Below are 14,404 nucleotides of genomic sequence, written 5' to 3' on the forward strand. Positions count from 1 at the left end.
GGAGATCAAACCAGTCAATCCTAAAGGAAGTCAACCCTGAATATTCATTGGAAGGACTGACGCTGAAGCTCCAATACCTTGGCCACTTGATGCAAAGAGCCGACTCACTGAAAAAGACCCTGATGCTGGGTAAGGTTGAAAGCAAAAGAAGAGGGTGACAGAGGATGAGATAGATTGCATCACTGACTCAACAAACATGAGTCTGAGCAAACTCCAAGAGACAGTGAAGGACAGGAAAGCCTGGCATGCTGCATTCCATGGGGTCATGAAGAGTTGGACACCACTTTGCAATTTCCTAAATAACAACTCAACAAACATGAGTCTGAGCAAACTCCAAGAGATAGTGAAGGACAGGAAAGCCTGGCGTGCTGCATTCCATGGGGTCATGAAGAGTTGGACACCACTTAGCAACTTCCTAAATAAACAGATTTATTTAGTAAAGTGTCCGATTCTTTGCGACCCCATGGACTGTAGCCCTCCAGGCTCCTCTGTCCATGGGATTCTCCAGGCAAGAATACTGGAGTGGGTTGCCATTTCCTTCTCCAGGGGATCTTCGCAACCCAGGGATCGAACCTGGGTCTCCTGCATTGCAGGCAGACACTTTATCCTCTGAGCCACCAGGGAAGCCCTAGTGAAAGGAACACATAAAAACCAAAGGCCATTTTTTCTTCCATTTTCCCACCCTGATATTTTTTGGAAATCAAATCCCATGCACTTTAATGAGTATATTTTGTTAAAAGCAAATTTATTGAATCTAATTATATAAATGACATTGTGAGATAAAACATGTCTAAAATCAAAAAGCATATTTTAAAAAAAAAAGTCTGTCCCATTAAATTTACTGTTTTATTTTTATCACTGGAAAAGAATCTATATTCAACCTCTTGTTACCTGAAGAAATGCTGAAGCTCCATGTTGATTGTAGACAGATTCTGCTGCTGCCTACCCCCCTAAATTTCCTACTAACCGGCTGAAACCAATTCTTTCTGATCTATGTTTGGTCAAAAGTAGGTCTCATTCTTCCAGCTCCTGATCTGACGAGAACTACTAGGAGACCTAAAATCCTTGGCTAGGTTACCAAGGCACTATGTAAAATGGAATAATAATACAGCACAAGTTACTCATGAGCTTAAGAAATTTCAGTTTTGCTTACAAATTTCTTATCTGCAAAGTTAATCTTCATTCATTATTCTAGGTAATACTATGAAATAGTAAAATAATTTTCTCCAGTCTTACATGGATAAGTAGTTCAAAGATTTAAGATGCATTTATTACTAGACACACATAAAGTAATATGTTTATTTACACATCCTTCTAGGTTTCTTGGAGAAAGCAATGGCACCCCACTCCAGTACTCTTGCCTGGAAAATCCCAAGGAGCCTGGTGGGCTGCAGTCCATGGATGGGGTCGCTAGAGTCGGACACGACTGAGCGACTTCACTTTCACTTTTCACTTTCCTGCATTGGAGAAGGAAATGGCAACCCACTCCAGTGTTCTTGCCTGGAGAATCCCAGGGACGGGGAGCCTGGTGGGCTGCCGTCTAAGGGGTCGCACAGAGTCCAACACAACTGAAGTGACTTAGCAGCTAGGTTTCTTTAGTCTTTACAGGCTGTGGTGGACAGCAAATTACAAAAAGCTGACTTTGTTCTAAGACAATGTAACAATGTTTGCACTTCCTTTTTCATATCACCAATGACAGATGTAAATCAAAAGTGTTCATTTTAATAGCTATGACAGAGTTTAGTAAAGCTAACTAGCAATTTTCCTGTGAATTGTTGTAGTAATTATTTTATGAACCTAAAACATTTTTACATGTATTTGTTTTATGTTTCAACTGGATTATAACTTAGAAATCAATAACTTAACATTCAAATACTTGCTTTTGCATCAGACTGCTAAGCTGCTCCCCTCTCCACAAAATAGGATGTTTATTTCCTTTACCATAGTGGTCTGACTCATACATATATGACTCATTCATATGTATATAACTCATACATATGCACAACAGTGTATATTAAAAGATAATCATTATGTCTTTGTTTTACAATTGCAGAAGGCTGGATACAATCCAAATGTCCATCAATAGAAACTGGTCTATATAATACATCTGTATAATAGAATACCACACAGCTCTTAAAAAAAATAAGACAGATTTCTATGTATGGACATGGAACCATCTCTAAGATAAAACATTTAAGTGGAAAAAAGTTAAAAAGCAAAGCACAGTGTAAACTTTGTATGCACACAAAATTACAAGCATTGTACATACATACATGTACATGCATTTTAGTTACATGCACTAAAATTCCCCAGTCAGACCATTTAAACCTTAAACCTTATTTATCAAAGTAAGGTAGCCACCCGTCAATTCTTCCCCCCAGTCCCCATTTTTTTTGGCAGTTCTAACTTATGATAAAAACAAGTATAATTTCATATTTCAAAAATTACTGAAACTTAAAAGTAAAATCAAACAAAGATGGTGGAAAACTCCAAATTAATTACAAACAAACAAACCAAAAAGAAAAAACAAACCTGTCAGTTTTTTTCATGAATACCAAAATAACACTGATGGAGAAAAACAGAACTAACCCAAGTATTCTAAAATAGTCTTTTTACTGTATGCTCCAAAACTAAATGCAAAAAGAACTACATACAAATACTGAACTTTAGTTAGTAGGTTTGCTTTTCTACAGCTGTATGTTAGAAATTCTGAATCTACTTATTATATATTCTAGGACTGAGCAAATAAGTAAATATCTTTAAAATAATGAAAGTCAAACTTACCATCATTGGAAAAGAAAATACAGAAAAGGGGAAAGTTGTAATGAACTCTGTGGTACTGGGTCAGAATTGCAGGTATCAAACAATATATAACTCATAGTTATATACATACATATACAGAAACAGAGTAAAGGGCCCAGAAATAATGTTCTCTCTCCAGTACCAATGTGCACATCATGCATCCAGATTCTGGTTTCTAAATACCATTCTTGTAAAAAAGAAAGGTTTCCTAGAGAAATTATGGTTTCAGGATTGGGGCAGGGAACGCACCCTTTGTTATGCTAAAAGAAACTACTCAAAGATTGGTAAGAATATGAAAAAGATAAAAAAAAAAAAAACGGGGAAACTTGAGGATGATCCCACTGTCCAAATCTGGACAATGTGAGCACAGAAATAAAGAGTGATAATAATGGATTCCAGCCATCATAATAAGATAATCCATGAATCTACACTGAGAGTGAGAGGTGGATGGAGGGAGTGAAGGACAGAAAGAAGGAAAAGCTTCTTAGAGTAGAATATGTGTGTATGTGTTAGTTGCTCAATCGGTTCCAACTCTTATGCAGTCCCATGGGCTGCAGCCTGCCAAGCTCCTCTGTCCGTGGGACCTCCAGGCAAGAATACTGCAGTGGGTTGCCTTGGTCTCCTCCAGGGAATCTTCGACCCAGGAATAGAACCTGGGTCTCCTGCATTGCAGGCGGATTCTTTACTGTCAGAGCCACCACGGAAGACCCTCAGAGTAGAAGGCCAACCAATCAATGTGTAGAGAGTGTTAGAATTGGGAAATTACCATTTGGAAACATCAAATCAAAAAATGAAGAGAAAGAGGATATTTACCTAGTTTCAAAATATCTCTCCATAAGATACTTATTAGTTACAAAGAGAAAATTGGTGACTTTATTTGGTGAAACCTGGCAATGGCAACCCACTCCAGTACTCTTGCCTGGAAATTCCCATGGATGGAGGAGCGTGGTGGGCTGCAGTCCATGGGGTCGCAAAGAGTCAGACACGACTGAACAACTTCACTTTCACTTTTCACTTTGATGCACTGGAGAAGGAAATGGCAACCCACTCCAGTGTTCTTGCCTGGAGAATCCCAGGGACGGGGAGCCTGGCGGGCTGCCGTCTATGGGGTCTCACAGAGTCAGACATGACTGAAGCAACTTAGCAGCAGCAGCAGGCACTACCTTAATCAAGAAATCAAAGTTAAATCACCACTAATGGGGGCAAATAGACATTATGTGCTTCTTGATAAGCTGCACTGAGAAGGAGTATCACTTCTGTGATATTCCTGACCAAAAACCTAATCATAATAAAGCATTCAACAAACAAACTGAAGGATATTCTACAAAGCAAATGGACTATGCTCTTTAACAGTGGCAAACACATGAGGAAAAAAAAAGATGGAGGAACAGTCTCAGGTTACAGGCAGCTAGAGGTAAAACTAAAGTGTGATTATTTTATTATTAAAGGACACCAGTGGGCAACTGACAAAACTATCTAAGGTCTGTGAATTAGTTAGCAGTATCACGTCAATACTAATGCCTCAAATTTGATATATGTGAGTATGTCAGAGAATGTTATGTTTTTTAGAAAATACGCACTGAAGAATTTAGGGACAAGGGCAGCTTGTGTAAAACTTGCTCTCCAACAGTTCACAGAAACTTTATACACACATACAAATGCACAGAAATCAAGAATATGATAAAACACACATGGTAAAATGTTAACATTTGGAAATGAAAACTTAAGAAAAAATAAAATTACTGAGGTGTCTAACAATGCTACTACTAAATGCATTATCTTTGCCCTGGCTAATCACATAACAGCTCAATTATTTCATTGTTCTAAAAGACTAATGATTTGAAAATAAAAATCAGGGAACTTTCTAATGCTGTCACTGCCAGTCATTTTCTAGGGATCTTTGGCAAATTAAAACTTCCCTCAGCCTCAGATTTCTCATTACAGAAGATGAAATAATACCTAAGGCTAAAACAGTGGAAAAAGAATCAAACAAAAACTGTGTTTACCTGTGTGTCTCCCTCATCTGTTCTTAAGCGGAGAATGTTTCCTTAACACCTTTACTCTCTGGCAGCCTGCCATTCTCAACAGCAACAATCCTGACTGTCTGAAGACAGCAAGAGCAGTTGCTGCAATCTTAAGAGAGGATGTTTGGCACTTTTATTTTTAACACATTTTGACAGTGATTAACAGCCAGTATTCCAGAGAGTGGTCACTTCCTTTCCAAAAAAATGAAGTTAGATATATGCTCATTGGGTTTTCAAAAATTTTTTTCACAACAAACGCCCAAAGAAGCATTATTCTTTGGTTTTTCTAAGGAAATTTCAACTTATTATACATTATAGCAATAGTGCTGAAGTGCCAGAAAGTTGTGGTGTGCCTTATGGAGAAAACACAGTAGATAAGCTTTGTCCCGGCATGAATTACAGCACTCCTGGCCCTGAGTTCAATGCTATTAAGTCAACAATACATATTAAATGAGGTGTCTTTAAACAGAAACAAGGTTCTATGGTGATCAGCTGATGAAAATGTTGTGACCAGAGGCTCACAGGAACCTATCCCTGCTCCTCTACGAGCAAGTTCAGTAATCACTAATTCAGTGTTCGTGGGAACTACTGCGATAGTAGTAATCAACTGTTTATCCAAAGCCATCACCAGTCCTGTAGCTTCTACTTCTGAGAAGCAGAAGCTTCTCTTCATTGACTTCTCTTCATCACACTGTCATCATGCCCACAATCCCCGGGCTCTCATAAGCTTCTTTACTCCCAACTCTTACACCCTTCTTGTCCATTCTCCTCAAAGGAGCCCAAGTAACTCACATAATATGGGTCGCCTTGTTAGTCCCTGGTTTCATCCTTTTGGTGATTTCCTGATGCACTTGAGATAAATCTGAACTCCTTCACAGGCACACAGTTCCTCTTGATGCCTGCCCACCTCTCCTGCTTCGTGTTAGTACCACTCCACTCTCATAGCACTCCAGTGATCTGTTGTTGTTCTTTAACACACTGATCTCTTTACCTTCTCTCTGCTCTTTTCTTGCCCATCTTCTGCTTGATCTTCAGGTCTGTGTTAAATATAACTTCCTCATATTCAAATGGAGACCCCCCCTCTTACTTATTTACAGCATCCTCTATCCTCTGGTGGCTCAGCAGTAAAGAATCCACCTGCCAAGTAGGAGACATGGGTTTGATCCCTGGGTCAGAAGATTCCCTGGAGAAGGAAACGGCAACCCACTCCAGTATTCTTGCCTGAGAAATTCCATGGACAGAAGAGCCTGGTGGGCCATAGTCCATGGGGTTGCAAAAGAATTGGACATGACTTAGCTACTATGCAACAAACTACTTATCCTCTTACTACCACCCACTGATTATTCATTTGCTTAATATCTAGTTCTCCACCAGAGTCAAGCTCCATGAGGACAGAATAGATTTTTTTAATTTGCAGCTATATTTCTTACATCCTGAAAAGTGCTGAGCAAATAACTGCTACTGCTACTGCTAAGTCACTTCAGTCGTGTCCGACTCTGTGCGACCCCAGAGACAGCAGCCCACCTGGCTCCGCCGTCCCCGGGACTCTCCAGGCAAGAACACTGGAGTGGGTTGCCATTTCCTTCTCCAATGCATGAAAGTGAAAATGAAGTTGCTCAGTCGTGTCCGACTCCTAGCGACCCCATGGACTGCAGCCCACCAGGCTCCTCTGTCCATGGGATTTTCCAGGCAAGAGCAAATAACTGGGGCTTGATAAATGAATGAACCTGACTATTGCACTACATCTTTTTAGCAATATATTGAAACAAAGCATGACTATATTTAAAATGTTTGTTTGGGACTTCCCTAGTGGTCCAGTGGTTGGGACTTCGCCTTCCAATGCAGGGGGCGAGGGTTCCATCCCTGCTCAGGGAGCTAAGACCCCACATGCATCGCCAAAGCATAAAACACAGAAACAGACGAAAAAAAAAAAAAACGTAAAACAGAGGCAATATTGTAACAAATCCAAGTTTTAAAAAGCGGAAACATAAAACAGGAGCAATATTGTAACAAATTCAATAAAGACTTTAAAAATAGTCCACATCTAAAAAAAAATTAGAAAAAAATGTTTGAAGGTAGTGAAACAGAGTATTTGGACATGGCAGTGACACATTTCTCTTTAAGTGAACTTAATTATAAGCAAGACGTTAACAATTTTTAAGAACTGTCCTGAGTCTCTGCCCCCATCTCCACACAGTATAAAATGATATGTACTTACTTTAACAATTAGCCAACAGGGAAGCCTGGCGTGCTGCAGTTCATGGGGTCACAAAGACTCGGACACGACTGAGCAACTGAACTGAACTGAAGCATACTACTGAGCAAAGAGCGTTACTGGAGGGACCATCCTAAGTAAGTGCGGCAAGCTTTGCACACATCAGAAACAAGTGAGGTTCTGGAGTTATCAACTCGATAAAGTTATTGCCCTTTAACAGAGTGTAAAGAGTGGGAAGAAGCGAATAAGCTTTTACCTCCTTTAACAGTTTTTTCCATTGACATGGTAGTTCACTTTTTTCCTTTTCTGTCATTATCTAAAACTTTCCAATCAAAATTTAGTATTATCTAATTTTTACATTAACTTAGTTTTTTGGAACATAGGGAAAATGTATTAATCATGAAGATCTAACTTTCCCTTTTTCTTCTCAGAAGATTCTCCAAGTTCTAAATCTTTAGTTATTTCTAACAGAATTCTTTCACATTCTCCCACAATATCCTGAAGTCCTCATCCTTTCTCTCAGATGATAAAGTGTTGCTTCTACTTTGAAAACAAAGTAAAAAAGTCCAATGTCATGTTTTTACCCTTATAGAAGGAATTAGTTTAACATCATGTGGTAAAGCATTTTCAAACAATATAAGTTCAAAATTATGAAATCAATTTGTTTATGTGTACCAACAAAGCAACTCCTAAAATTTCTGAGTAACAAGTATCTTCTGATATTTAGAAGTCTCTCTACCACAGCAAATAAAGCACTGACATCCAACCTGGCTTTTTTTGGGGGGAAACAAACTACTTAACATCCTATTTGCCTTTGGTCCACTTTTTTTAAATTACTGATTTTAATATGTGTATAAAGAAATTACAGCATAGAGAATATCTGGAAAATCTACTCTGCAAACTTCACACAACTGCATCAAAAAGACAAACATAAGTTCTAGGTGCTTTCACGTGCTCCAACTCTTAACTGTTCAGTCACAGTCCAGCCATCTATTTTATTCATCTTTTCCATATTCCAAACTGCTTCAGGGGAACCGTGATAAGCTAGCTGTCCTTTCAAGATCTAGAATCAACTTGCAGCGTTTTCACTGGGTGTGTTTCCCACACAGCGCTGATTTAGTTTCATTAGGGACTGTCTCATGACATACTGCTGAATAAGCTGAAGAAGTAATACACAATGTCCTTTCATTTCATTCTGCAGCTATCAACCTGTGACCTAACGCTGTAAAATAATTCTTTCACTATTTTACCATTCCAAGAAATTAACATTTTCACAGATGCCCTCTTGATTTGCTCCAAGAAATTCTGCCCTACCAATGTGTTTTGAATAACCACATAATTTGCCAACATGTTTCTCATTAAAAATTATGTTTGCTTTAAAATCCAGTAGTTTCTAATTCATTTCACTTCTTTTATGCTTTGTAATCTTTTTTTTCCCCCAGTGTTTTTTCCCACTTGGAAACTCCTTGTGTTTTAAATGATTTTTCTTCGCAGCCAAACTCTTGCTAGCCATGTCAAGTCAAATGCCAGCAGCCATCAAAACTCTGTCCCATAATTCTTTACTTTTTTCTGATTGTCCCTGGTCTTGTGAACTCTGCAGGTAATGTTTATAAAAGAGGCTCTACATTATCCTGGGCTTCCCTTGTGGCTCAGCTGGTAAAGAATCTGCTTGCAATGTGGGAGACCTGGGTTCAATCCCTGGGTTGGGAAGATCCCCTAGAGACAGGAACAGCTACCCACTCCAGTATTCTGGCCTGGAAAATTCCATGGACTGTATAGTCCATAGGATCACAAAGGACATGACTGAGCAACTTTCACTTTCACTACATTATCCTGGTGACATAAACAGCCATCTGGTTACTGATGATGACGACAACGAAGTACAGTATTTGGTTTTCCACAGTTGTTGTTTCAACACCATTATCTAACTAATCTGATGAATTCTTAGAAACTTTTCTGCTTTTATATTAATTTCAAAGAAAGTTTCCACAAAACAAACTTCAACTGACCATACCCATAACATTGAATAGCTTAAAATAAGAAATACTATAAGCGAGCAATGCAAAGCTGGGAAAGCATCAAAATAACACAAAAAGTCCATGCAGTGGGTTGGCAGGACACTAGCCCAACTGCTGAGTTAAACCAAAGGCTTCACTACTTTTTAAAAAATTCTTAAACAGTTACAAAACAACTGAACCACGATTTGATCTTACAGCTTTAAATAGCAGATTCCATGCTTAACAGTCCTATTTCATTCCTGGGTCATAATTTTTTCTCCCTAAAGAAGCTGGGGGATAAGGACAAGAAATGTGCTCCCTGTGCCTCTTTTCCACTATCTCCATTTTTGTATTAAAAGAAGTTAAGCCATAAGATTTTTATTAATTTATTTATTCCTAAATTGGTTGTTGTTCTGGCATTTCAAATATAGAGATTCTTGCTTTTTAAAGACACAATAAGGCCTCTCCTTTACCTGACATTCTCCAGAATCAGATCAGATCAGATCAGTCGCTCAGTCGTGTCCAACTCTTTGCGACCCCATGAATCACAGCATGCCAGGCCTCCCTTTCCCTCACCAACTCCTGGAGTTCACTCAGACTCACGTCCATAGAGTCAGTGATGCCATCCAGCCGTCTCATCCTCTGTCTTCCCCTTCTCCTCCTGCCCCCAATCCCTCCCAGCATCAGAGTCTCTTCCAATGAGTCAACTCTTCGCATGAGGTGGCCAAAGTACTGGAGTTTCAGCTTTAGCATCATTCCTTCCAAAGAAATCCCAGGGCTGATCTCCTTCAGAATGGACTGGTTGGCTCTCCTTGCAGTCCAAGGGACTCTCAAGAGTCTTCTCCAACACCACAGTTCAAAAGCATCAATTCTTCAGCGCTCAGCCTTCTTCACAGTCCAACTCTCACATCCATACATGACCACAGGAAAAACCATAGCCTTGACTAGACGGACCTTTGTTGGCAAAGTAATGTCTCTGCTTTTGAATATGCTATCTAGGTTGGTCATAACTTTACTTCCAAGGAGTAAGCATTTTTTAATTTCATGGCTGCAGTCACCATCTGTAGTGATTTTGGAGCCCAGAAAAATAAAGTCTGACACTGTTTCCACTGTTTCCCCATCTATTTCCCATGAAGTGGTGGGACCGGATGCCATGATCTTTGTTTTCTGAATGTTGAGCTTTAAGCCAACTTTTTCACTCTCCACTTTCACTTTCATCAAGAGGCTTTTGAGTTCCTCCTCACTTTCTGCCATAAGCGTGGTGTCATCTGCGTATCTGAGGTGATTGATATTTCTCCCAGCAATCTTGATTCCAGCTTGTGTTTCTTCCAGTCCAGCGTTTCTCATGATGTACTCTGCATATAAGTTAAATAAACACGGTGACAATATACAGCCTTGACGAACTCCTTTTCCTACTTGGAACCAGTCTGTTGTTCCATGTCCAGTTCTAACTGTTGCTTCCTGACCTGCATATAGGTTTCTCAATAGGCAGGTCAGGTGGTCTGGTATTCCCATCTCTTGAAGAATTTTCCACAGTTTATTGTGATCCACACAGTCAAAGGCTTTGGCATAGTCAATAAAGCAGAAAGAGATGTTTTTCTGGAACTCTCTTGCTTTTTCTATGATCCAGCGGATGTTGGCAATTTGATCTCTGGTTCCTCTGTCTTTTCTAAAACCAGAATAGTGGAAGCCAAATTTCCTTAAAAATGGATCTTGTTAAGAAACTGTAAACGTCTGAGATTTTAACCTACTTGCAACCCAACACGTTAGACTGCCACAGTAGCTCTGCCTATAAGACAAATCTCAAACACAGATTTTCTATTAAACCTTTCCACTGTCTAGCTTCAAGTTATTTTTCTGTTCTTTACTCCCTCTCCACATCATTTTTAAAGTATTTTTTTCAGATGGATTATTTGTAATCATGCATGTGTTTTCTAGTATATTTTCTGTCTCTTCCACTAAACCTAAATTTGAAGCAAGCAGGAACCATATCTCATTCATTCCACAACATCTATTTTATTTATACTGTATCTATTTCATATCATACCAAGTCTACTTCTGCGGTGGTTTAGTCGCTCTGCTGCTAAGTCACTTCAGTCGTGTCCGACTCTGTGCGACCCCACAGATGGCCGCCCACCAGGCTCCGCTGTCCCTGGGATTCTCCAGGCAAGAACCCTGGAGTGGGTTGCCACTGGCTTCTCCGTTTAGTTGCTCAGTCCTGTCCAACTCTTTTCGACCCCATGAACTGTAGCCCACCAGGCTCCTCTGTCCATGGGATTTCCCAGGCAAGAATACTGGAGTGGGTTGCTATTTCCTTCTCCAGTCTATTTCTATATCCAGCACCTATTATAAAACTCACACAGAAATCACTTAATAAATATTTGTTAAATGAAATTTAAAGTGTTTAAATGTAATTTAACCCTTACACCTGCTATTCTTCACTGCTTCTTACACTCACCAGCATACATCTTGAAACCTATATGAATTCACTTGTCCACATGACCCAGGTGGGTCCCCATCTCGTGTATCTTTCCCAAGTATGGGAATACCCTGGTGGTCCAATGACTAAGACTCTGGGCTCCCAATGCAGGGGGCCTGGTCGATCCCTGGCCAGGGAACTAGATCCCACGTGCCACAACTAAGACCTGGCAGAGCCAAATAAGTAAATTTTTTTAAAAAAAAAGGTTAAAAAAAACTTTTCAAGTAATTTCCTACCAGATTTTAATTCTCACAACTCTGCTTTCTCCAGTTACAAACTAAAGAAACTATACAGTGTAACTCGAAGCTTGCCTTCTTGTTTGTCTCATTTTCTTTTGTCTTTTGTTACTGTTTTCTCTCATCCACAGCCTATGGCTATTTTCCTCTATCTTGAATGGACTCTTACCCCTGGTTTTATAGACAGTGTCCAGAACTTCCCTTTGCATATATTTCCCACTTTCCTTTACTGGTGGAGAGAAAGTCACCTGATTTTTATTAGACTTAAAATATTCCAGTCTATGAATATAATGTGGGAAATGAAAACAGACAAGTAAAAAACTGCTGGGCTTATGGGCAGCACTAAAGACTTAAAACGTGAACTTTAAAAAAAGAAAAAGAAATAGAGAAACTGAAGCTTAGGAGAAGAAGAGAAGCTAAGGAATATATGGAAAGTCATAATCCCAATGAGTCTAAGACTAAAATTAGGTCTGTATCACTCCAAAGGCACTATTCTCAACCCTGTCTTATATTTCAGCCTTGCTAAAACAATTTTCACCCAATGTTACTGATCCAAAGCCCCCAGTGCTACCAAATATTAATAGCACGATAGTGAGGAACCTCAGACACCGTGTAGGTAAAATAGGGGTAATTACCATACTTACCTAAAGAATGTATAAAGACCAAACCAGATAACTAAGGAAAAGCACTTAGTACAGTGTCTAACACTTAACACAGAAAATACTAAGGAAATGTTAACTATTATGATCGCTTTATTCCTCTCTAACAGAAGTCAGCACATTTTCTGTAAGAACCAAATGGTAAATAGTTTAGGCTGTGTGAGCCACACAGTCTGTGTTGCAACAAAAACAAGCAGCAAACTGGATTAACCAGTGGGCCATAGTTAGCCAACTCCACCTGCTTTATGGTGGTTTTTCAACTTTGGCACCACTGATATTTGGGGATGGAGACTTCTTTGTTATGGATTGCTGTCCTGGAGGACACGGCATCACACGATGTTTATCAGCACCCTTGACCTCCACCCGCTTGATGTAAGTAGCATCCCCCAAGTTGGGTCAACCAAAATTATACCTCCTGGGGAGCAAAAATGACCTGAGCTGAGAAAGCTTGCTCTAGAGCAATCAAACATATGAAGATATAGCTTGAACTTTCTAATAAAGAACGTAACTGAGTAAAAAAGTAAAAATTTAACACACTAAAAAGTATTTATACTCACTTAGCTAAAATGCCCACACTTAGCAATAACTTTATAACTTCTGTGATACACACGGCTGTGGTTGAAAAGTAGAGTTCTTTGTCTGATGTCCTTGTGTATCTTAAAGCTATGGTATAAGTTGCAGCCACCAGGGTCATCACTGCCAAGCAGTATAACTTGAATAATAAATTGACATTTTCTGGAAAATATGTGCAAAGATATTATTTAATAGACAACATTATGTATATAAAAGTTAATCAGTGTTATACTTCAAGATGCTTTCCAATTTCAAGCACAAAATACATTAAAAAACTTGTTTTCAAAACAATGCTCTCTAACTACATGAAAAGAAACACACACACACAATACATAGCTGACTTTCAATATCAACTGGTTAGGCACAGATTTTGCTCCTGGGGAGGGCTCAATTGCAAGATATCTGGCTTAACTAACTCTAGTTTAGGATGTTATAAATTACACACTTTATATATCTTTATAACTCATACTTGTGAAAGCAAAACATTGATGGCAAGATAAAAACAACAGCAGCAATGTATATTCTAAACAGAGAGACAGCAGGAAGAAAACAAAAGGAATAAGTGAATGATAAAATAATACAGAATTTTATAAATTACATCCAGCCTCTCATTTCACAGCATTATATGAAAGATAACTCATAACACACACACAAAAAGAGTATTAAGAATGAAGTTCTGTAAAACCTGAAATCCAGGAAATATACACAACTTATGAACACTCAATTTAAGAACTTATTGTAAGTATATCTGAGCATCAGCCATCACTCAGACACCAAGGCTGGTCCACCAACTTCAATAAAACCACAAGCAGTGGGGAGCCAGGTCTCCTTCAGAACTCCCAGCCCTGTTAAGAGACAGCCATCACCTAATACTCAAACTACTTCTACTTTTTTTACCCACTTCATACTTCCCTCATCCCCAGCTATATTTAACCTCCTTTCAAATCTTCAGGCACATGTTAAACAGGGATCAGCAAGTTTTTTTCTGTAAGGGCCAACAGTAAATATTTTAGGTTTTTTAGGCCATGAGGCAAAATTAAGGATATCATGTAGGTGTATGTAGGTGACAAGAGAGAAAACATATTTTCACATTTAACTTATATTTATTGGAAAAATTCAAAATATAATAATAATTGAGTACAATGCTTTCTTGTATTGAGAAGACGGGAATTATGGGGGTGGAGGTGGAGGCAGGTAACATTGTGCTTCACTGGTCTTCAAAGTTGGTGTTCCATCAGATCAACTGCAAACGTTCATCTGTAAAAACCATTCTTAGCTCACAGGCCATTCAAAAACAAGTGATAGGCTGGGTTTGACCAATGGGCCATACTTTGACAACCTGGGCTAAGAACCAGAGGGACAGAGGTTGCTCTGGGCTGCTACTATAACTACATTACATCTAAGTATGCCTCTTAACTA

The 14,404-nt window shown here is 39.0% G+C and overlaps 1 protein-coding gene across 1 annotated transcript in view; it reads right to left on the reverse strand.

Annotated features, from left to right (window-relative positions):
- Positions 1-14,404, reverse strand: part of SLC35A1 (solute carrier family 35 member A1) — a 31,402-nt gene that overhangs the window by 14,245 nt on the left and 2,753 nt on the right. The window contains exon 2 of the mRNA XM_061427867.1: positions 12,970-13,147. Coding sequence (XP_061283851.1) covers positions 12,970-13,147 — 178 coding nt within the window. The remainder of the gene's footprint in view (positions 1-12,969; positions 13,148-14,404) is intronic.

The sequence above is a fragment of the Bos javanicus genome, chromosome 9 (genome assembly GCF_032452875.1).
Source record: "Bos javanicus breed banteng chromosome 9, ARS-OSU_banteng_1.0, whole genome shotgun sequence".
Lineage (NCBI taxonomy): Eukaryota > Metazoa > Chordata > Mammalia > Artiodactyla > Bovidae > Bos > Bos javanicus.